Genomic DNA, 24,680 nt, shown 5'->3' on the forward strand with positions numbered 1-24,680 from the left:
GAGAGAAAAAAGGAAAAGGAGGAGGAGGCAGTTTTGCTGGGACAGTTATAGAGAGACAGGTTGCAGAGAGAGAACAAGTTTGACATAGGTGAAGTCAGAATCAGCCAGAGAATGAGAACATATTGTCAAAGTTACACTTTAACTGTATGTATATGAAGGTGCTAAATCCCCTGGAATTGGAGCTACAGATTGTTGCCATGTGAGTGTTGGGAATTTAACCCAGGTCCTCTGGAAGAGCAGCAGTGCTCTTAACTGCTGAACCATCTCTCCAGCCCTGTGGGGTTTTGTTTTTATTTTTATTATTTAAATTTTTTTTTAATTAGGGGCTGAAGAGATGGTTCAGTGAGTAAGAGCACTTGTTCTTGCAGAGGGCCAAGGTTCTGTTCTCTGAACCCTTGTGGTGGTTCACAGCCAACTATAATTCCAGTTCTAGGGGATTTAACACCTTTTTGCCTGTCTCTGCCTTCTGAGGGCTGGGACTAAAGGCTGCACTACTACCTCCTGACTCTAAAACGATTTTTTAAATCTTATCATTTTAAATTAATTTTGTTACTAAACAATGTATTTTTATATTTTTATGCACATGTGGCAATAATATATATTTAAAGATTTATTTTATTTATATATGCAAGTGTTTGTCTGCATGTATGTGTGTACCACATGTATGCATTGGCCACAGAGGTCAGAAGTGTGCATCAGAGCCCCTGGAACTGAAGATATAAATGGTTGTGAGCCACCCATGTGGGTACTGGGAATTGAACTCAGGACCTCTGCAAAAGCAACAAATGTTCTTAACCACTGATCCATCTCTCTAGCCCCGTGGCAATATGATTTGCTTCATTCGTTTTTACTAGTGTGTGTAACGCAAACAACGCAAACTCTTTTTTTTTTTTTTTTTTTTTTTGGTTTTTCGAGACAGGGTTTCTCTGTGTAGCCCTGGCTGTCCTGGAACTCACTTTGTAGACCAGGCTGGCCTCGAACTCAGAAATCCGCCTGCCTCTGCCTCCCGAGTGCTGGGATTAAAGGCGTGCGCCACCACGCCCAGCCCTTTTTTTTTATTTATTTATTTATTTATTTATTTATTTATTATATGTAAGTACACTGTAGCTGTCTTCAGACACTCCAGAAGAGGGCGCCAGATCTCGTTATGGATGGTTGTGAGCCACCATGTGGTTGCTGGGATTTGAACTCCAGGCCTTCAGAAGAGCAGTCACTGCTCTTAACCCACTGAGCCATCTCACCAGCCTCAACGCAAACTCTTGTATAGGCTAAGCAGGCTCTCTAACACGGAGCCACACAGCCAGCCTCATTTTAATATTTGAGACAGCCAGCTAGCCTGAATCTTGGTATTTAGTCAGGTTGCCCTCTGTCTCAAGATCCCTCTGCTAAAGCCTGTAGAGTTCTGGTCATGCCAGCTGGGTTTTTGTTTGTCTTGTTTGTCTTATTTGTTTACTTATTTATTTGAGATAGGGATTACTGTGGACTGACACTAGGACCCTATCTATCATTCTTTCCTTTTAAAAAAGATCTATTTATGTCAGGCATGGTGGCACATACTTTTAATCCTAGAACTCTGGAGGCAGATCCTCTGGACACTTGTGCATTAGTTACTGGAAACTGAACCCGAACCAGGCTTGATCCCCAATCCTATCCAGGTCTTCTGGATCACAAAACACTCCTACAATCAGCAATACAGCCCAAAAGTCCCAGGTCCCAAGGTAAGGAACCGCCCAGTCCCCTCCTCCTTCCCACCCCCTCCAGTTCAGAGCTTTTTTTTTTTTTTCCGTCAGGCTTTGCGCGGGCGAATCGCGCGTGGGCGGCTGGGGGCGGGCTCTACCTGGATGCGCTCACTGATTGGGCCGCTGTAGGGGCGGGGCGGAGCCAGGTTGCGCTGGGGCGAGCTTAGTGGAGCTCCGGCCTCTGCGCGCCAAGTTTGGGTTTCCCCCGGACGTGGTGTGTCACGTGGTGGGGAGGCTGGTTCCCGGAGCACGTGCTGGGCTGTTAGGACAGCCCGCTGCGGGGTTCCGGCTGGTTGTGTTGCTGTGGTCACTTTCCGCGCGCTCTCCAGGAATTCGGCGATCCACCTGCCTCTGCCTCCCTAGTGCTGGGATTAAAGGCGTGCGCCACCACAACGCGTTTAGTCCCTTTCGTAAAGACCAGAGGAACAGGCGTTTAAGGCCAGCTCCCGCTACCAAGTGAACTGGAGGCCACCCTGCACCAAGGGTTGAAACCTTTTCACAAAATCCACGCTCCTAATACAAGGTATGTAATTTCTAATCTTTGCGATTGTTTATTTTTGTTTTTGTTTGAGGTGTGAGTGGCATGTAGCACATGCTATCCTCGAACTTGCTGTGTAGCCAAGGATGACCTTGAACTTCTAATGGTCCTGCCTCCACCTCACCAGTGAGAGCTATCGCTCTCGGTTCACGTGGTGCTGGGGATGGGACCCCTTGGTTTATACATGTTAACGAAGCTTCCGAGGTTTGTCTCAAGGTCTGTAATCACTGCTTTTATTGTACTAGCCCTACCCTGATTATCTGCAGTGCGTTACTCTATCGAGGGGACAGGTTGGCTTGTAGCGTTCTTAGCCCAGTGCCTCTATTTCAAGGTCTGGAAGTTAGATGACCTTTGGTTAGCTGAAGCAAGCACAAATGTGTTTAACTGAGCCAGGCAGTTACTGAACCAGAAACACCAGTTTAGGCTCCGTACAGAATACATTTAAAATTTCTTCCTTGAGGGGAAATTGAATGGAGGTGAGTAATTGTGCTACCCAGGATTCTGGGAAGCACCAAAAGTGAACAGGAGTTCACATTCTGCCTCTGTTATATGACCTTAGTTAAACAAAGCCACTCCAAGACCTTTGAGAGCCTCCTCTCTAAAGCAGAGCACAGAGAGACTTGCACTGTGCCTGTCCCCATTACAGCCTAACACGTGGGTATGGACTTTGGCAGACCTATAGACAGTAATAAGGAAATGCTGTATGTTTTCCCCAAAGTTAGCTCGAAAATGACAGTTCAGCCGGGCGTGGTGGCGCACACCTTTAATCCCAGCACTCGGGAGGCAGAGGCAGGCGGATTTCTGAGTTCGAGGCCAGCCTGGTCTACAAAGTGAGTGCCAGGACAGCCAGGGCTACACAGAGAAACCCTGTCTCGAAAAACCAAAAAAAAAAAAAAAAAAAAAAAAAAAAAAATGAAAATGACAGTTCAGTTGCCAGGGCTCTGCAGAGAGACCCTGTCTTGGAAAACAAAATAAAAGTCTATAGTGTGAAGATCTTCTTACTCTAAGAATGCCCTAAGTAAGCCAGGAGTGGTGGTGGCACACGCAGGAAGATCTCTGTGAGTTCAAGGCCAGTCTGGCCTACATAGAAAAACCCTGTCTAAAACCATAAAACTAATGCCCTGGCCTGGGCATTGTGGTGTGTGGCCTTTAATCCCACCCAGCACACAGAGAGGTAGAAGTAGGCAGAGTTCAGTGCCAGCATGGTCTACATAGTGATTCCAGGATAGCTCTCTATGGAGACCTTGTTGTTGTTGAAAACTATTAAATACCTGACTGAGGCTAGGCCTGGGAAAGCAGCTCGGTTGGTAGAAAGCTTGCCTGGAATGCAGGGAGCTGGGTTCAGACCAGCATCCCATGAAACTAAATGTGCTGAGGCATGCCTATAAACTGAGGACTCCTGAAGTGGGTGGGCCAGAACTTTCAGGCTCTTCTCTGCTCAGTTCTGTGTCTGCCTGGGCTACATAAAACCTTGTCTTTAAAAAAAAAAAAATAAATCTAGTATACAGTAAGCTTCTTGAGCTCCTTGAAGAATTCTGAGCTAGCACGATGGCTTCTTGAGTTAGGGGACTCACAGACAAGCCTAATGGGCTGAATTTACCCCTAGGAACTTCCTCCTGTGTGCATATGTACCTACACGTGTACACAGTAAACAAATGGGATCTTTTTTTTTAAGAATTTGAACTTTTTTGTAGTTCAGAGAAAATCAGCTTATTTTAGTACCTTATTTCAGGAAGGACATATATTAGTTTAGTAAGGGGATGCACTACTGTGATCCGACATAGTGGTAAAAGCAGGGTGGGAACCAGGCAATCCCACGCTCTGCAGGCTGAGGCGGCCCAGTTTTTGAGTTCAAGGCCAGCTTGGTCTATAGAGCAGTCTAGCCAAGACTGTTACACAAAGAAACCCAGTCTCCAAAAACAAAACAAACAAGCAAACAAACAAAACAAAAACCCCACAAGGTGGGACACTCCGGGGAGAGGCGTGGGAGCCACTGGGCTGAATGCTCCTGAGTGACACTGGGTTAAATGTTCCTGAGTAAGATGTCTGGCCCTCTGAAGAGGATTCTAAGTGGACCTTCGTTCTTTGATGGTTAGGAGAGATGCTCTTCACATTGACTAGGTCCTTTCTAACCTCCACCAGTTAATGTTTAATGAAAATGTTGCCCTTGGGATTTTGGGAGCAGAGGTCCGAGCCTGACTGGTGTGTGGATTCTGGTTCCCACTTGCCAAGGGCCCAGACAGGTGCTGGGATTTCATGGGTTCTGATCTTGAGAGAAGAAGCTCAAGGGGTGGCCAGAGAGGCCCAAGGTCCTTGATGTGATATCTGAAGTCTTTTTTTTTTTTTTTTAAGATTATATTAAAGACAGGTTTATTGGGAAGCTGCTCTTGGGTGAGTTCACTGGCCCCAAAGATTGAGGCCCGGGGAGTCCCCATAGGGGTAGGGGGGTGGAGAAAGAGAGAAAGGGTACACACAATGCAGAGCAGGAAGAGGAGAGGCATCTGAAGTCACTGTAAACATGTCCTTCCCAGGGAGCTGCAGCTGGGCTGGCAGAAGCACATTTGAGCGCCTGGCTCTGTGCCTGGTGATTTCATGCTTGTGTTTAAATACCAACTACTCTGGAAGTCCTAACTAGAGATTTCCTGTCTGAGGATGATAACACTTCCTTTGTCTGCCTCCTGCAGAGATAGAAGGAGCCCTGCCCGTTGGGAGTCATAGCATTGTTTCCCCCTTGGTTTTGTCTGTCTGTGTACAGTATGTCCTCTTGGAGAGTAGGCTCTTTTGTGATTGGCTGCTTTCTGCTGGGTATCCTTGTGGCCTCCTGCCCTGGTTACCTCTTACCTGAAGCATTTAGTTTGTCACAATTTGGGGAGGGGGGCGCTTATGCATTCAGTAGTGGGCTATGCCTTCTCCACCGTAGACTAATATTGAATACACAGACCAAGAGGAAGCCCCTTAAAGGCAGGGCTCCAACTGGATTTGCTGACCACAGCACCAAAAAGTAGCCCAAGGACAGTATTAAGTCCTTGTCCGGTAAATAAAGTTTATACACGTTAACAGAAAAGTGGCTGCCAGCCACTGAGTAAGAGAAAAGATGTGAATGCAGTTTTGTTCTGTTTTGCTTTGTTTTGTTTTAGAGGTAGGGTTTATTTGTAGTCCAGGCTGTCCTTGAACTCTTTGTGGACCAGGATGGCCTTAAACTCAAGAGATCTACCTGCGTCTGCTTCCTGAGTTCTGGAATTCAAGGCTTGTGCCACGTGCCTGGACTGAGTGCGCTGTTTTTATTTGATATTTGTTTATTTTATGTGTACCGCTGTTTTTGCACAACTGGTGTCCAGTGCCTAGTCAGAGGAGTTTCTTACAGCAAAACCTCATGTGTGATTCCATGGAGTCTGAGAGAAATGGGGTGAAGATTGCAGGACTTAGTTGGAAAATGCTTGCTGCATATGGTGGAGTATCCCCATAATCCTAGCACTTAGGAGGTGGAAGAAAAAACAGGAGTACAGGTCCTTCCTAGCAACATGCCAACCTGGACCGTGAGAGAAAAATATACCTATAAGATGCTGCTGTTGGGCATCTTGGAAGGAGTACCCCAATTGTTCTCTGTTAATTGATGTACCCTGAGGAGTTGGTAAGCATGGAATCTGGGCTCCAGCAGCAGAGAGGATTTAAGTAAACGGTCCGATTGATCATCTAGACATAGAGCTTCTTCCAGTCTTGCTGTGCTGAGCGAACTGGAAGATGAGAAGAGACCTTTGTTTAGTTGGGAATACTGCAAGAAGGCCTTGGCTGTCGGGTAGGCAGCTGCGGAATGGGGGTGGGGGGTGGGGGCTAGATCCGAAGTTCTGTAAGGAGCCCAAGTGACTTTAAAGGATTTAGGCGCCTGCTTACAAAAGTGCTGAGCTAAGGCTCAGGAGAGACTGGCTGGGGTCGGTGCTGGAATCAATGTGTGCTTTATTTACCCTTATTGTAGGCAACTCTGAACCAGTGCAATGGCAGACAGGGATGCTACCCTGTGGGCTTCTCATGAGAAGATGTTGTCACAGCCCCTCAAGGACAGTGATGCCGAGGTGAGACCTGTGGCACCTTCATATGCCACATGATTTTACATTGGAAGTCCTGTTTTGATCACTGTGGGGTTTTGTTGTTGTTTTGTAGCGTTGTTGTTTTGTTTTTGTTTTGGTTTCTGTTTTTTTTATTTGTTTATTTATTTATTTATTTATTTTTTGAGGCAGGGTTTCTCTGTGTAGCCCTGGCTGTCCTGGAACTCACTGCGTATGTAGACCAGGATGGCCTCAAACTCAGAAATCCACCTGCCTCTGTCTCCCACTGCCCGGCTTGTTTTGGGTTTTGGGTTTTGGGCTTTCTGGTGGAAACCAGGGCCTCACATCTGGTAGGCAGATGATCCACTCCCATTCTGCACTTCCAGTGTCTAAATTGCTCAGTGCAATAACTTGACAGTTTATGTACAGACAGCCTTGTGGCGTGACGGATCAGAGCGAGGGTGTAGTGTGGTAGTAGCTAGAGCATTTGCCTAGCATGTGTAGACTCCCAGTTACATCTCCAGCACCACAAAGGAGAAGCGGTGGCTGACAGTCCTTTGGGGATAAATGTAGGTAATTCTGAGTTTAGAACACAGTGCTGAGTGCTCTAAAGGGAAAATGGGAAGGTTGGCTCAAGAACAAAACAGACTGGCTTATATGCCTAGAAGCAACCTGATTTTATAGTTGTTTTGTTGATATATTATTTACTCAAACAGTTCAGCAGCAGTTTTAGCATATAATGTTCCTCAATTTGTGCTGTGGTTATGGTCTAATAAACCCATGTAAATTGAAAATGGGCCAAACTGCAGCTACCACCAATCACGCCAGCTACCACCCATCTCGAGCATGGTAGCCTGAGCCGCTCACTGGAAGCTGGGACTTGTTGCTCCTGCCTGCATCAGAAGAGAGGGTCAGCCTCTAGCTGGGAAAAGAGACCGAATCTTGAAGTGTTTGCTCTCTACTCAGTGTTTGCCTCTAAAGCTGAGGAATTGGATGTCCAGTGGCATCTGTACTCGCAGTGAAGTGATTCCATGAGCACTTCCCCATTCTCTAAATCTCCCAACCCCGGGCAACTGTTAGAGGAGTTTCTGCTTCGCTGTATTTGCAAAAACATATTTTGGAATAAGATTCACAGAGATAAGAGATTGGTAAAATGTAAGGATAGAATAATATATATATATATTTTTTTTTAATTGGATATTTTCTTTATTTACATTTCAAATGTTATCCCCTTTTCCAGTCTTCCCCCGCCCCTCCTGGAAACCCCCTATCCTATCCTCCTTCCTGCTTCCACCCACCTACCCACACACTCTTACCTCCCCACCCTCAATACCCCTACACTGGGGCATCTCTTAAGCCATTATAGGACCAAGGACCTCTCCTCCCATTAATGCCTGACAAGGCTATCCTCTGCTACATTTGTAGGTAGAGACATGTGTACTCCTTGATTGATGCCTTAGTCCTTGGGAGCTCTCAGGGATCTGGTTGGTTGATATTGTTGTTCTTCCTAAGGGGTTGCAAACCCCTTCAACTCCTTCAGTCCTTTCTCTAACTCCTCTATTGGAGGCCCCATGCTCAGTCCAATGGCTGGCTGCGAGCACCGCCTCCGTATTTAGAATTATAGTTTTCATTAAAGGTATGGGAGTAGTACCCCTGCAGTTCATGCTGGCAGAGGCAGGTGAATTTTAGGCTAGCCTGGTCTACATAGTGAATTCCAGAACAGCCAAGACACATACTGAAACCCTGTCTCAGCAAACAAATAAAAACAATGAAAATTAGTTGTGATATTAATTTGCTGTGTTCTGCTATCTGAGGATGGCTTTGGACCTCTGCTCATCCTGTCTTCACTCCTAGGTGTTGAAATTATAGACTTGTACTTGTCCTGTTTGTTTTATATATGTGAATACACTGTAGCTGTCTTCAGACACAAGAGAAGAGGGCATCGGATCCCACTACAGATGGGTGTGAGCCACCATGTGGTTGCTGGGAGCTGAATTCAGGACCTCTGGAGGAGTAGTCAGTGCTCCTAACTGCTTCTCTCTAGCCTCTGTTTATTTTGTTTTAAATTTATTTATTTTTGTTGTTGCTGTTTTTCTTAAACTCTGTATTGCCAGAGGCGACTGAGACTTCTGATCCTCCTACTCCACAGTAATGAGCGCTAAGATTGCAGGAGTGCGCACCCTGCCCAATTTATCCAGTGCTGGGGATGAGACCCAGGGCGTTATGAATGTTAGAACTTATGGACTGAGCTTCCCTCCAACCCCGCGTCTGTTTTCTTCTGATAAGGTTTACAGCATCATTAAAAAGGAGAGCAACCGGCAGAGGGTCGGATTAGAGCTGATTGCCTCGGAGAATTTTGCCAGCCGAGCTGTGTTGGAGGCCCTGGGATCTTGCTTAAATAACAAATACTCTGAGGGCTATCCAGGCCAAAGGTGAGTGGGCATTCTTAAAGTCCTGCTCCAACCCTTTTGTTTTTATTTGTTGAAACATGCTCTTGCTATATGGTTCAGGCTGACTTTCAACTCTTAGCATGAATCCTCTTTCTTTTTTTTTAAACGATTTCTATGCGTGCACTGTGACTGTCTTCAGACACAGCAGAAGAGGGCATCTGATACTATTACAGATGGATGTGAGTCACCATGTGGTTGCTGGGAATTGAACTCAGGACCTCTGGAAGAGCAGTCAGTGCTCTTAACCACTGAGCCGTCTCTCCAGCCCAACTGGAATCCTCTTGCCTCTCAGCCTTCCAAGCGCTATTGCAGTTGTAAGCTACAGTGCGGTTTTCAACTATTACATAACTTTCAAAAACCTGTGGCTTCCTGGGTGTAGGGTTGTCTTCCTTTCTTGCTCTCTGACAAAACTTCTCCAATTCTCTGCTTGGGTGTGATTCTGCGATCCTTCTCAGAGCACACTCAAAAGTCCCTGTATGAGACGTGCACAAATAGGCTGGCCTTGTGCTCCTAAGTTGGTCATCAGTAGGCTGATCTATGAGATAGAGGGAAAGGTCATTGTCCTGTGAGAAAGCTACGGAAAGTTTCTTTTGCTCTGACTTTTTACATCTGGGAGGTTTAAATAAAAAACGTATTGCAGGCTCAGTATCCCTTTTCTAAAATGTTTACAATCAGAAGTGTTTAGTTAAAATATCTACTTAGTTCATTGGTTAAGCAGTCTACATCTGAAACCCATAGTGGCTCCAAAACTTGAAACTTCTGGTGTTTTTTTGAGTCTTACTATGTAGCCATACAAGTTGGTGTGTGGCCCAGATTGGCTGCAAACTTGTGTTGTTGATCCTCCTGCCCCTAGCCCATGGCGGCTCTCCTCCTCCTCAGGGTCCCAGGGGTTAGGGCAGATTCCAGGTCTTAGGGGCCTACACTTAGCGTTACAATAGACAGTAAAAGACAAAACCTCAACAGCGGAGAGCTCCGCAGAAATTGCTTCATTATTGTAAATAGGTTTACTGTGTTAGAGTTAAGGTCTTTCCTTTGGGGCTGGAGAGATGGCTCAGCGGTTAAGAACACTGACTGCTCTTCCAAAGGTCCTGAGTTCAAATCCCAGAAACCTCATGGTGGCTCTCCACAATCATCCATAATGAGATTTGACACCCTCTTCTGGTGCTGTCTGAAGACAGCTACAGTGTACTTAGATATAATAATGAATAAATCTTTTTTTTTTTAAAACAACTTTCCTTTTTATTTAGACAAGGGGAAATATTACAGGATATTTAATCACACTGAACCCCAAGATTGTATTATTTACTGGAAAAACCTGTTTCTACTTGTGTGGTTCAGCCCTAGCCCATACCTTTAATCTAAGAGCTTTCCTGCTTATTAAAAACATGATTAAATAAGTCAACCACAGGTCAAGAGGCAGAGCAAGCAGCTACTTGACAGGGAGTGAACAGGAAAAAACAGAGTAAGAGGAAGTCAGGATGGATCCAGAGGCACACAGGAAGTAGAGGGAGGGACATTGAGTTTGAGAGGTTTTTTTGAGCCATCATGGGGAAGAACTTCCTTTTGGGACCTCTGCTGAGGACGAAGGTAGGCTAGGAGCTTTCTCTGCCTCTCTGAGCTAGCGGACTTCCACTCCAGCATCTGGCTCCTGAGTCTTCAATTGTAAAACCAAGCAGTTGAGTTTTGTTAAAAGCAATAATCAGGCTATCTAGCTATCCATTTATTTATTTAATATAGCCATCATTGGGCTATCTATCTGACTGTCTGTCTATCTATTTATATCTATAACAGTTGTCATCAGGCAAAGAACATTTGGACAGTGTTTTGTACATGTATGCATTTGTTCCTGTGGAAATGGGGGGGGGACGGGGGACACGGAATCCTTCAAAGAATACAAAGCATTGTGCCCTGAGATGCCCTGTTTCTTTCTCTCCCTTCCTCTTTTTCTTTGGACAGAATCTGCGTGTATAGTTCCAGCTGGCCTGGAACTCCTTGTACTTCTGCCTTCTCAGTGCTGGGATTAAAGGTGTGCACTACCAGCCTTGGCCTTACTACTGATATTTCACTAGAACCTCACAGCAACCTTAGGGCAGGACCCACTCTCCCGCAGTATTCTCTGTCTACCCTGGGTTATCTTCGGCCTCTGCTAGGCACAGAGGTTGGGCCCAAGGTGGATGTAGACCATGCCTCTCTTCACAGGTATTATGGCGGGACTGAGTTCATTGATGAGCTGGAGACGCTGTGTCAGAAGCGTGCATTACAGGCCTACCATCTGGATCCTCAGTGCTGGGGTGTCAATGTCCAGCCTTATTCAGGTGATTGCTGCGTCCACATAGACCCTGGGTAGTAGCTCCTTAGGCCTGGTTCAAGGATGTTACCGTCACCAGGTCAGGTCCTACAAAAGGCTCCTCATAGTTAACAGAAACCAGCCAAGGCAATATGTGTATCTGTTTCCATCGCACTCGGACTTACTTAGCTCTGCACCCTTCTCCCAAGGAGCACTCTGCCCTAGAGCTCACTGCCAATGGGACTGGGACAAGGTGACTTTCTAAAGCTCAGGAGAATCATGGTGAGAGCCTGCCTAGTAGCTGAGCTCCTGGGTGCCACTTTGTGTCTCCTAGGTAGAAATACTCATGGCTTCTCTGTTTTAGGCTCCCCTGCAAACTTTGCTGTGTATACTGCCCTGGTAGAGCCCCATGGGCGAATCATGGGCTTGGACCTGCCAGACGGTGGCCATCTGACCCATGGCTTCATGACAGACAAGAAGAAAATCTCTGCCACTTCTATCTTCTTTGAATCCATGCCTTATAAGGTAGGGGTGAGCGTGTGTGTTTGTAGGTGTGTAGGTGTGTTGGGGGTCTCGGGGCTCTTCTGTATGAACAGATGAACTAAACAGTGGATATAAGGTGTTGGGGCTGTGACTCAGCACTGCATGCACGAGGTATTCACCTGCCTGTAATCCCAGGCCTTAGACGGTGGATACAGTGGGTTCGAATGTTGAAGGCCACTTGGGAGGGACAGAAAGCCCTATCTAAAGGGAAGGGAAGGAAGATAGATTTGAGACCTCCTCTGTCATGATGACATATGCTTGCTGTCCTAACACTTGGAGGCTAAGGCAGAGAGGGTCATGAGTTTTGAGGCCAAGGCTACATGAGTTTCAGGTCAGTGAGTTAAAAAAAAATATTAAAGTAAAAACCAAAAGGGCTCATAGTCACCATTCTGATAGGACCAACAGTGGGAGCTGGAGCTGTCTAAGAGCTCCTGCTGAGGACCTAAGGCTCAGTTCTCAGCACCCACCTAGAGGCTTAGAACTGTCTGTAACTCCACTTCCAGGGCATCCCAAACCTGACCTCTCCTAGTACGGGGCATGCATATAGTGCACACATATACACGCAGGGAAAATACTTAGACACATTCAATAAATAAATCCTAAAGCAACTAAGAGCCACTGAGAGAAGGAGGCGGGTGCATTCTCTCTTGCTTGGCAGTGTGTTCTTCCTGCTGCTGTTCTTTCCATGTTACTTGCTGTTTCACAGACTGTCCCTGGTTTTCTGTTTGCCACTGTGAGATAGGTGACAGTGAGTCTTTCTACTCGGCTAAATATTAGGTGCATTTTTCTTTTTTTTTTTTTTTTGGTTTTTCGAGACAGGGTTTCTCTGTATAGCCCTGGCTGTCCTGGAACTCACTTTGTAGACCAGGCTGGCCTCGAACTCAGAAATCCGCCTGCCTCTGCCTCCCAAGTGCTGGGATTAAAGGCGTGCGCCACCACCGCCCGGCGCATTTTTCTTTTAAGAGACTTGAGGGTAGGCAAGATGACTAAGCAGGGAAAAGTGCTTGCCTTCAAGCCTGGTGACTTGAATTCAAACCCTAGGACCCGCCTGGTAAAAAAGTGAAAGAACCAACCTCTGTAAGTTGCTCTCTGACCTCTGCATGTGCACCATGGTACTCAGGTCCCCCCCACCCCCATATATATTCATATACATACATACAAATAAAGAGGGGTGATGCATCCTATTGACTGTTAAGTCAGCCAAGCCTCAGTTGTAATGGCTTTATGTGCATGTAAGTGAATCTGTTTTTGTAGATAGCCTGAGAGTTTCCTTTTTTTTCCTTTTTTTTTTTAAGATTTATTTATTATTATATCTAAGTACACTGTAGCTGTCTTCAGACATACCAGAAGAGGGCATCAGACCTCATTACAGATGGCTGTAAGCCATCATGTGGTTGCTGGGATTTGAACTTGGCCCTTTGGAAGAGCAGTCAGTGCTCTTAACCACTGAGCCATCTCTCCAGCGCAGCCTGATGGTTTCTGTCACAGATCTTATTGGCCAGCTTAGAAACTAGATTCTTTTTTTAATTAAGACTTAAGGGTCTCTATTATGTATGTAGTCTAGATGTCTTGGTAGGCTGGCCTAGAGTTCAGATCCAGTCCCTTTGCCTCCCGAGTGCAGGATTAAACCGCGTGCCACCAGGCCCCGCTTGCAAACTAGGATTTTAAACCCGGGACAACGGCAACTAAGTGCATACAGTTTCTTTGGTCCTACACTAGAGCATGAAAGTTAATTTGTACTGTTAGGATAGTGGGAAAATAGTTGTAGGGGGTAACTACCAACATCTTCTCTGTAGCCTCTGATAAGACGTTGGCTGGCATCGTGCTGTCTTTACTCCATGAAGCCCATTCCTGAGCGTCGATGTCCAGTTTTTTCTCAAGTGCTGGACTTGCTGCAGCACCTTGGCAATGATAGCCCCTGGGGTGACCTGTCACGGGTGGACACGAACTGGCTTGGGTCCAGTAGGCACAAGCCCTTCGTGGCCAGACTGCCTCTTCCAGCAGCTTGTCTGGGTTGTCTTCTGTCTTCTGTTCTCAGTCCATCCATCTCACCTCAGCCCCTGCCCATCTCCACTGGGCCAGCGTTTCCTTTTCTGAAGAAAGAGTGCCCCTCTGAAGAGAGCTCTGAGAGCAAAGCTAACCTGCTAACCTTCTGTCACTGCATTTCTACCTCAGACCTCTTACCTGCTTCCATTCATTCACCTCTGAAAATGGAGACTTCCTCCCTCTCTTTGGTCCCCCCTACTTCGTGGCCTCTGCACTGCCCAGCCAGAAGAAGCTTGCTGGCCTCCGAATGCTGCTGGGTGGTTTGTCTTTGTTGGTGGGTGTTTGTTTAAGGTAGATTTTTAATTTATGTGTATGAGAATTTTTATGTATGTATGTATGTATGTCATGTGTGTATATCATGTGTGTATCTGGTGCTTGGAGATCTCAGAAGAGGGCATCAGGTTCGCTGGAGCTGGGGCTACAGTTGTGTTAATCTGTGTGGGTGCTGTGAACCAAACCAGGCCTCTCTCAAGAACAGCAGCGGGTGCTCTTACTTTTGGAGCCGTGTCTCTAGCCTGTTTTTGTTGTTTTGATTAGTCAGTGTCTCGTGCTGTAGCCCAGACCGACTTTAAACTCATGGTAATCCTCCTGCCTCAGCCTACCATAGTAGCTTAGATAACAGGCTTGTGCAAACAGGCTTGGCTGTGTCTTTCTCATTTTCTTAGGCTTTTTGTTCTGTAACATGGGGCAGGACCCAGGGCTAAGGTTCCCCTTTATCCTGTGGCCCCTCTGAGAGCTCCCAAGTCTGAATGATATTTGGCCCTTTATATCCTTGGACAGGCTGAATACAGTGCCTGTCTCAGGTCCCAGTCAGAGCCATGGCAGATTAAAGGTCTCAGGTGGCTGGACAAGGGACACTGTTTGGCCAGAAGAAGCAGCCACACCTGTGTCTTGACCCCAACAGGTGTACCCAGAGACTGGGTACATCAACTATGACCAGCTGGAGGAGAATGCCAGCCTCTTCCACCCGAAGCTGATCATCGCAGGTGAGCGGCACATGGGAAGCAGCCTGGTTTCTGGGCAGGGAGGACCTCTGCCTCCTACAGAAAAGGATCTAAAGACATCCAATCCTTTCGCTCACTGTGGAGAGCTCTGGACATTATCTTGAGACGTATGTATTCTGCCCTTTTAAGGGTTGAGTTGTAAGGAGCTATTCTTCAAGCCAGACCTGCCATCTTCATGAGGTCAGCTCTGCCGGCTTGCCTGGGTGTGTCTTGTTTGGGGATTGAGCCTGTGGTCAGTTGACATTTGCCCTCCTAAATGGAGGGAGCTTGTAGGGTCATTGAACCTTCTTCACCCGAGTGCCTCCATGAGGGGCCGGAGTGTGTAAGCTGGGGAAGGCCATGGGGAGGGAGCTTTCTAAATCATGCTGTGGAGAGGCCATCACGCTGTGAGGACTTCCCAGTGCAGCTGCATTTGCATCACCTACACGTTGTCTCGAACCTCTCGACCCATAAGCAAGCCCAGTGAGCCTCATGGGTTTCCCGGGGTGAACTTGTACTTTAGTTTGTTTGTGGGAACATTTCGGAGGAAGGCTGACACTGTTCACATCCCTCTCAGGAAAGAAATTTTAACAGCAGCCACCAACAGTGTTTAGTGGGTCAGTGGGTCACGCCTTAGGCTTTTCTTAACATGTTTAGAAACATGGGGGTAGTTTGGTTTGGTTTGCTTTGGTTTGATTGTTTTAAGACTGGCCTCTGCTTTCCAAGTGCAGGGATTAAAGGTGTGTACCACCACACTCACCTCAGGGATGGTTTTGACGGCACATCTGTCCTCAAAGATAGGGAGGTCTCCTTGCAGATCTGTACTCTCAGAGGCCAACTCGACTGCCCTGAGCATCTTTGACACTACCATGTCACCTTCCCTGTCTCAGGGACCAGCTGCTACTCCCGGAACCTGGACTACGCACGGCTGCGGAAGATTGCAGATGATAATGGGGCGTATCTCATGGCAGACATGGCACATATCAGTGGGCTCGTGGCAGCTGGGGTGGTGCCCTCCCCCTTTGAACACTGCCATGTAGTGACCACTACAACCCACAAGACCCTGAGAGGCTGCCGTGCTGGTATGATATTCTACAGAAAGGGTAAGTTCGCCCACGCTGGGACGGACAGTGTGGCTCACACTTCCTGTGTGGAAGACTGGGAAAACTCTGGACTGTCATTTCTGGGGAAGATTGGGGCTCTGGCCTTGGAAGAGCTCCTCAGGACGAGTAACAGTGGGCTCTGAAGGAAGCCCCAAGGTCCCAGCTCTGGACACAGTATTTGTGACAAGGAAGGGTCTTAGGCAGTGTCCACAGGAGGAAGGTCAGGGAGACAAGAGGCTCCCAAATGTTTTGATGAACTTGTTAATTTGTCAAAGAGAATGATTTGTTAAAAATATTTTATTATTGGCGGGGGTGCTTGCATGTCACAGTTTGTGTAGATCAGAGGAAACTTTTGAGAGTCGGTTCTTTCCTTCTACCTCAGGGTCCAGGGATTGAGCTATATAAAATATTGATATAGGAGGTGTGGCATGGTGATGCACATATATAAACCCAGCACATGGAAGGCAGAAGCAGGAGACAGCTGCACACTGAGGGATAGCCTGATCTACATAGTAAGTTCTATGCTGGCCAGGGCTATGTAGTTAGACTGTTTCATGCATAAAACAAATATACATGCTGGGCAGTGGTGGCACACGCCTTTAATCCCAGCACTTGGGAGGCAGAGGCTGGCGGATTTCTGAGTTAGAGGCCAGCCTGGTCTACAGAGTGAGTTCCAGGACAGCCAAGGCTATACAGAGAAACCCTGTCTGAAACCCCCTCCCCCAAACAAAAAAACAAAAAACCCCAAATACACATATAACCTCTGCGTGGTTTCATTTTAGAAAGCTATATCTCTTCCCAATACCTTACACCCTAGCTCTGTATATAGTTCCCTATATGTAGTTTCTGGAGTTGGCACGTTGGTGAAAGTCCTATCCATAGTCGGGTGGTTATGTAACCCATAGCCTTGCTGAAACAGCACATAGCCCTCCGAGGTGACTTAGCCTGGGAGGATCTCATTACCGTACTCCCACCTCACCCCAGGGAGGACACTTTCCAGTCCAGTCAGTGCCTGCTTACTCTCCTGGGTTCGGTGCCTCTGAGGACTTTGTGCAGTTGTTGGCTTGTCGTTGTTAGCTTGTTTTGTGTTTAGATCTGAATCTCATTCTGTAGCACAAACAATCCTTCTGTGTCACCCTCCCAAGTGGTCAGATTTTAGACGAGAGCCAGAAGCTATATCCCTGGCTTGGTATTTCTGAGTCAGTAACTATTTTGCCTGCCAAGGTGACCTTTGGTGTGTCTGCTGTGTGTGGTGGGTTGTGGGCCTTCAGCCAGCCAGGGCAGATCTGACCTCTTCTGTTGCCATGCTATCTTAGGTCACCTTGGTTCCTGACCTCTAGAGCAGAGAGTGTGTCAGTAGCTCCCACGCCTCCACACCCTTTTGGGGAGAGTTTACACAAGTGCTTCCATAGCTGTCCCTTGGCCTCCAAGAAACTCTGTGGAGTTAGCGGTGCTTCCATTGACTGGGCATTCATTATCTTTATCTTTACTGTTAACTTGTTAACTTCTCTTGTGAGCATTGCTGCCCTCACCCTGTCCTCCCTGCCCTCACCCTGTCCTTTTGGCCCCTTTTTGTTTTTGAAGATGAAGTGGAGGATTTGACCTTCTCAGGAATATTTCTCCTTTCATTTTGGAGATCTCATAAATAATAGCTTAATTATGTGTTAAGAAAAGTTGTCATCAGAAGAAACTGTTGGGCCATAGTTGGAAATAGCTCAGTGGGTAGAGAAACTTTCCACACAACCCAGTGACTGGGTTCAACCTCCAAGATCTGTAACGGAAGCAGAGAACCAGCTCCGCAAAGTTGCTCTCGGACTTTTGCATTGTGCGTCCACACATGTGTTATACCCACAGACAATAATAGACACGTGGGATTTTTGTTTTTGAGACAGTGTTTCTCTTATGTAGTCCTGGGTATCCTGGAACTTGCTCTGTATACGAGGCTGTCTGCAAACTCAGAGGTCTACCTGCCTCTGCCTCTGCCTCTGCCTCCCAAGTGCTGGAATTAAAGTTGTATACTACCATGTCCTTGCTAGATTTGTGGGTTTTAGTTTAAATTAAGGAAAAAGGCAGCCAAGCATGGTGGTTCACACCTTTAATCCTAGCATTTGTGAGGCAGAAGCAGGCAGATCTTTATGGTCAAGGCCAGCCTGGTCTACATAGTGTGTTCCATGTTATCCAGAGAGGCAAAGCAAGACTGTGTTTTAACACTGGGGGCAGAGGACAGGGGCAGGTGTACAACTGAGACCAACAGTCCAGCCAGTCATCCGTCCATAGGGGCCCTTTGGTCTAGTATTGTAAAACACCTTTCCTCGGAATCAGTCAGGGCTGAGGTGTGACTGACCACTCATATCAATTTGGCTGTGAGCCATAAGAAACCTGTCAGTCTGTTAACATTCTAGTTTCTTTACCAGGTGTGCGCAGTGTGGATCCCAAGACTGGCAAAGAGACTTACTATGAACTGGAGTCCCTCATCAACTCTGCTGTGTTCCCAGGCCTTCAAGGGGGTCCTCACAACCATGCCATTGCTGGTAATGTCACCAGATCTATTGTAGAGCCTTTTGGTTTCACCCTAGCCATGGCAGCCCCAGGAAGTCCATAAGTCCCATCTTGCCTGTCCTTCAAAAGATGTTCCTGGACTTCCATGGGAGAGAATGGGCTTAGGTGACAGCAGTGTCTGTGTAGGAGATAACATAGGAAAATGGAGGTGGTACAAAGTGGTTCAAGGTGAGAACCGGAGAGAAGTGTCCACTCCACTGAGGTGGAACCATAGGCAAAACTGCAGTAGGGCAGATCTCTGAGAGAAGAGATGGCCTGCAGTGAAGAAAATGGGAACTAGCCCTACAGGACGAGCTACTTCTCTTCTCTGGTGGCTCCCATGCTACGACCCTTGCATCTTCAACCCTGGCTACAGAGGTAACTTCTGGGTTCCAAAGGAGCTCGGTCGACGCCCTTGTAATTCTATTTGAATCACTTATAGATACCTGTAACAGTCTGAGTCATCTTGCTGTTATTGGGCCGTGACTGGCACTCAGGACAAGGTGAGGTTTCTCAGGCAGGACATCAGAGTGTACACTGAGATTGGAAAAAGCAGCCAGTGCTCTCAACTGCAGAGCCATCTTTTCTTCCATAGAACCTGGTTCATTTCCCAGCATCCTTGGGTGTTCACAACCATCTGTAACTCCAGTTCCAGGGGATCCAATAGCCTCTTCTGGTCTCTACAGGCACCAGGCATGCAATTGATACACAGACATTTATGAAAGCCAATCACCCATACACATTAAAGCGGGGCGGGGACTCATAGCATATACCTGTATAGAGAGGAAAAGGGAGCAATGGGGCGGATCTCGAAACCAGTGAGTCTGAAGCCAGTTTAACTCAACGCAGGACATCAGTGTAGAGAGGATGCCTGGAGTATGGCGCATAGTAGGCCCTTGGCTGATTTTCAGATCTGTCTACTGTGCTTGTATGCTTAGCTTTCATAGTTCTTGCTGCCCAAGTCCTGTGCTGTCTTTGCTGGTACCCAAGCACCACTGTGTTTCCACAAGCAGCCAGAAGCCCCTTACCAGGGCTTGAGTACACGAACTTTAATGGTGCTCTGATTCTTGTGCCTTGTAGTCAAATGGTCCCCAGGAGTCCTTACGAGGGTGTCAAGCACCTAAGTAGTGAGGGGAAAGCAAGACAGCCCTCCTGTGGAGTACAGCTCAGAATGTCATTATAGAAGATACTAACTGTTCACACAAAGAATCCTTTTCATATATCAAGCATAAAAAAAAGGACTAAAATCCATTCTGTGGTAATCAGATAACCACTGGGCTTCCATCCCTAGAGATAAGATTACCTCCAAAGCAGTCCTTAGGAGTGACTTCAGTGAGGTCTGCAGGGGTGGCAGGGTAATTAAGGGCTATGGGAGTGTAGCACAGTCCATGACCCTGGGTTCTGTCCCTAGCACTGTAAAAAAACAAAAAACAAAACAAAAAAAAAAAACCCAAAAAACTGAAGTAAATAATTGAGCACTCAGGTGTGTGTGTGTGTGTTTTATAGATTCTAGGCTCCTTGAAAACAAGATCTGCTCCTGAGTCACAACCTGTTTTTAAAGCTGTCTCTTTAATTCTTTAATCAGGTGTTGCTGTGGCCCTGAAGCAAGCCATGACTACAGAATTCAAAATCTACCAGCTCCAGGTGTTGGCCAACTGCAGGGCTCTGTCTGATGCACTCACAGAGCTAGGCTACAAAATAGTCACAGGTACAGTGAAGGCCCAGAGTGCTGGGCTGCACTTCTCTGTTGGGTGGATGTGCCGATCGATCTGCCTCTTGGTTCATCTGGTCAGTGTGCTCCACCACCACTGTAGTGACTCTGGCTACCGCTAATAGCATATCCCCAGCTGTAGGTCTTTCTCTTTTAGTAGCTTCCATTTGACACCCAACATGGATAATGCATATTCTGGGAACAGCTGAGGTTCACATGAGAGATGTCAGGTTATAGCTGTCACTGGTTTGTAGACAGACTGTATCCATCCAATTTTGAACATACCTCTCTCGTCATCCATGAGGCCAGCAAACTCCCTGGTTCTTGCCAAGTATTAGGTGTAAATTTTGAATCCCACACCTTATGACATACCAGTCAGTTTTCTTTCATTGGGCTCCTGGGATTCCAGAATGTTGGCTGATAGAAGCCGGTCAGCAATTACGTGGACTTGTCTGTGCAAAACTAGGCTGCAAACTTTGAAATCATTCCTGTAGCATAGCCTGTGACTGAAGAGAGAAGTGGTCTTCCAAGACAACATCCTGGTTTAATGAAAGTTGAAAGTGGGACTGAAGAGATGGCTCAGAGGTTAAGAAAGAACACTGTCTGCTCTTCTAGAGGTCCTGAGTTCAAATCTCAGCAACCACATGGTGGCTCACAACCATCTATAATGAGGTCTGGTGCCCTCTTCTGGTGTGTAGGCATACATGCAGACAGAACATTTGTATACATAATAAATAAATAAATCTTAAAAAAAAAGTAAGTTCAAAGTGGAAGGAACTAAAGGCTCAAACTTATGACTTACGGCTATGTCAGAGTGTTCTGTAGCCATCTGTTAGCCAGCTGTGTCTGTAATAAGTGCCTGAATGCTCAGCTTACAGAGACAACTGCTTACTTTCGGAGCATCTGTCCTGTTTGCTTTGGGGTGTGAGCTTTGCTTTGGGTATGTCATGGTAGGAACTGATGGTGGAGCACAGCTGTTTAGCTTATGGCCAGGGAACAAGAACGAGAAAAAGGGGCTGAGACCCCAGTCTTCTGGTGACTTAAAGACCTTCTAAGTCTGTTTTTAGCAGGGGTGAGGGGAGACTTTATTTTGAATTTCTGAATACTGGGTATGATCTAGGCATGTGCCACCATGTCCAGCAGCAGGCCCATCTTTCACAGGTCTGTCATCTTTTGATAATGCTAGAATAGACCATGAACTTTTAGGGAGCACTTAAGACCTGAATATTAGCACTGTCTGTGTCACTAAGACATCCTGAGCATCTCTTTAAAAATCAGAAGGTTTTGCACACAAGCCAGATGTGTAAAACGTTTTAGAATTTTTGTGTTTAATGATGTTCAATGAATAAGGTCTGGCAAATGTTCTAAAATGTGAAAGAAAAAGCACTCAAATCTCAAACACTGCTCCCGGTTGGTCTTAGCATTCTTCTTTATGTATTTTATGTACATTAGTGTTCTATTTGCATGTATGCCTGCATGACAGAAGAGGGCATCACACCCCGTTATAGATGGTTGTGAGCCACCATGTGGTTGCTGTGAATTGAATTCAGGACCTAGGGAAGCATAGCCATTGCTCTTAACCGCTGAGCCATCTCACCAGCCCTGGTCTCAGCATTTTGAATGAAGGATCGTTGATCTGTATTACAAGCTTCATGGGGTTTGGAACAAAAGCACAGAACCTTCTCACTGTGTTGTTCATTATTCTATCTGCATGGCTAATTGAATCCCTACTCACTACTCTGGTGCTCGCCACCTAAAGGAGCTCTTTTTTTTGTTGTTGTTGTTTTTTCGAGACAGGGTTTCTCTGTATAGTCCTGGCTGTCCTGGAACTCACTTTGTAGATCAGGCTGGCCTCAAACTCAGAAATCAGCCTGCCTCTGTCTCCCAAGTGGGATTAAAGGCGTGCTCCACCACGCCCAGCTTTTTTTTTTTTTTAAGATTTATTATTATACGTAAGTACACTGTAGCTGTCTTCAGATACACCAGAAGAGGGCATCAGATCTCATTAAAGGGTGGTTGTGAGCCACCATGTGGTTGCTGGGATTTGAACTCAGGACCTTTGGAAGAGCAGTCAGTGTTCTTGCCTGCTGAGCTATCTCGCCAGCTCCTCTTTTTATTGTTTTGTTGTTTGAGGCAAAGTCTCAACTATGTAGTCTTGACTGGCCTGGAACTCCCAGCTGGCCTCAAATCCACCTGCCTCTGCCTGCCTAGTGCTGGGATTGATTACAAGCATGTGATACCACGCCTGTCCCAGAAGGAACCTCTTAAAATTGGCTTCAGAAGGGCCTGGGAATGTGGCTCAGTGGTAGAACATTTACCTAGGTCATTTGTTAGCAGACTAGGAAAAACTGAGTGCTCTTCCACCTGTGTGGGCCTCTGTCATGTCATGGTCCAGGCAGTCTGAGCTCCAGAAGCTGCTGGATGCTTAGAGAAGCCAAGGGATTTGTAGACCAGAGTGGCTTTGTTGTCCTAGCCCCAGCTCTGACCAATGGCTGGGTCTTAGGTACTAAACACAGGTAAACATGCCTTCGTATACACCCTCTGCTGTTTATAAGAGCTCCTGTCCTCTTCCAGGTTAGATTTGGAACATGTCTGCTGACCTCTCTTCATAGCAGCAGGTTCTTTCCCTGTGTGGTCAACCTCCAGTACTTCATTCTGTTCATCTGTTTCCAGGTGGCTCTGATAATCACTTGATCCTAATGGACCTGCGTTCTAAGGGTACTGATGGTGGAAGGGCTGAGAAGGTACTAGAAGCCTGTTCTATCGCCTGCAACAAGAACACCTGCCCAGGTGAGACTCCTCCGTGCTCTCCCTTCCACAGTAATCCTGTCTCCATTTCTTTTAGCCACTGTTGCAGTTGATGAAAGTATTCAGCTTAGGAGACAGACAGACCATGGTAGGGGAAGAACAGAAAAGGCTATTGAGTGGCACTGCTGGTAAGAGAGGCAGAGGCTCTTTAAAAACAAGTAGCATTTCTTATATCAGGCCCTGACAGATGTTAGGACTCCGAAGAACCCAGGGCCACACCACAAAGGACTACTTAAGGTTAATACAGTGGCCCATGTACTTCTTTATCCTCAAACCTTAGTTTTTAAGTCAGTTGCCTCCTTGGTAGATGAAACTAGGATCCACAGACGAGGATTTGTGACCAACTGTTCTTTTAAAATACTGTGTGCATATGGTGGTGTATTAGGCACAGCTCAGAGCTTTGTCTGTCTTGAAGGTGACAAGAGTGCGTTACGGCCCAGTGGACTGCGACTGGGGACTCCAGCATTGACATCCCGAGGACTTTTGGAAGAAGACTTCCAAAAAGTAGCACACTTTATCCACAGGGGTAAGGATGAGATGTTGCAGGTTCACTACCTTGCTTGTATGTATGGAGTTGCTGATGTGTTTTAGTACCTAAGACCCAGCCATTAGTCAGAGCTGGGGGATAGGACAACCAAGCCACTCTGGTCTACAAATCCCTCTTGTATGAGGTTTATAAATAATGTCACTGCCAAGGGACACATCCCAGAATCACCTGAGGGGACCATTGACACCTATGAGTTATGGCAGGATATATGAAGGATATGTGAAGGAATTCCCACGTGACACTGTCTTTTGCACAGGGATAGAGTTGACACTGCAGATTCAGAGCCACATGGCCACGAAGGCCACACTGAAAGAGTTCAAAGAGAAGCTGGCAGGAGATGAGAAGATCCAGAGTGCTGTGGCAACTCTCCGGGAAGAAGTGGAGAACTTTGCTTCCAGATTCTCACTACCTGGCCTTCCTGATTTCTGACAGAGTTAGCACAGCCTGTGTTTGCCAAGAGGGTAGGATTGTTCCAGGACCCTGTGAACCCTCTGCCCTCTTGAGGCTGAGAAGTGGACCACTAAGCTGTACCATGCTTTGGTGGGTGTTTCGGTTTACCTGCTTTCAAATCTTTTGGGAACAGGTTATTAAGGACTTGAAATTTGAAACGTTATGTAGCCATTTGATCTCTTCGCTCATGCATGTGAGGCAAAGCTATTAAAGATTCCAGAATTGTCCTCTCTGCTTACTCGGTGGGTCCTGTGGCGGGTAAGCAAATGTTCACTTCACCCTTGTGTTTTCCACTCTTCCTTTTCTGTTGCCAGATACCAGAGGAGCATTGCGTTTTCTGTCTTAAGTTTGAGGTTATAAACTAGGGAAGTGTATAAGCAAGAAGTTAGTGTCAGGGCTGGAACGACAGCTCTGCACTTCTGGCTTAGGACCCTGGCTTGATTCTCAGTCACATGGTGAATCACAACCATCTGTAACTTCGGTTCCAGAGAATCAATACCCTCTTCTGGGTTCTGAGGACACCAGGCACACATGAAGTACAGGCACATGTGCAGGCAAAATGGTGATACACAGAGAATTTTGTTTTAAAGAAAAAATTACAGTCAGGAACTTAATGTAATAGAAGGGCTAGGGAGTGTCACTTAGAGATAATATACATATTCTGTATGTGTGATGCCCTGGGTTCATGCCTAGGACACAAAGACAAAAAAAGTCTTGTACAAGTGGCTGTCTCCATCGGTGTACAAATCCCCTCCTGGTTTAAGAATCAGCAGAGGAGCCGGGCGTGGTGGCGCACGCCTTTAATCCCAGCACTCGGGAGGCAGAGGCAGGCGGATTTCTGAGTTCGAGGCCAGCCTGGTCTACAAAGTGAGTTCCAGGACAGCCAGGGCTACA

At 46.6% G+C, this 24,680-nt stretch overlaps 1 protein-coding gene across 2 annotated transcripts; it reads left to right on the forward strand.

The window, feature by feature from the left end:
• Positions 1–1,935: 1,935 nt before the first annotated feature.
• On the forward strand, positions 1,936–24,013 carry Shmt1 (serine hydroxymethyltransferase 1). Of its 2 annotated transcripts, none has more exons than XM_021177072.3 (12): positions 1,936–2,262; positions 6,251–6,347; positions 8,607–8,752; positions 10,970–11,085; positions 11,422–11,582; positions 14,551–14,632; positions 15,520–15,732; positions 18,147–18,263; positions 19,856–19,978; positions 22,655–22,771; positions 23,205–23,315; positions 23,593–24,013. In XM_021177072.3, exons 2-12 carry the CDS (start codon positions 6,270–6,272, stop codon positions 23,763–23,765), a joined length of 1,437 nt encoding a protein of 478 aa, XP_021032731.1. In that variant the 5' UTR covers positions 1,936–2,262; positions 6,251–6,269; the 3' UTR covers positions 23,766–24,013. The 2 variants fall into 2 exon arrangements, with proteins under 2 accessions (XP_021032731.1, XP_021032732.1); XM_021177073.3 differs by lacking the exon at positions 1,936–2,262 and adding an exon at positions 4,487–4,668.
• The last annotated feature ends 667 nt before the right edge of the window (positions 24,014–24,680 follow it).

This window comes from Mus caroli, unplaced genomic scaffold (assembly GCF_978045245.1).
Source record: "Mus caroli unplaced genomic scaffold, Mus_caroli_1 scaffold_13, whole genome shotgun sequence".
Classification (NCBI taxonomy): Eukaryota; Metazoa; Chordata; class Mammalia; order Rodentia; family Muridae; genus Mus; species Mus caroli.

Coding starts and splice junctions, on each gene's coding strand:
- Shmt1 (XM_021177072.3), top strand. CDS start 6,270: ATGGCAGACAGGGATGCTACCCTGTGGGCTTCTCATGAGAAGATGTTG. Junction 8,753..10,969: donor GAGGGCTATCCAGGCCAAAG/GTGAGTGGGCAT, acceptor CTCTCTTCACAG/GTATTATGGCGGGACTGAGT. Junction 14,633..15,519: donor CCCGAAGCTGATCATCGCAG/GTGAGCGGCACA, acceptor TCCCTGTCTCAG/GGACCAGCTGCTACTCCCGG.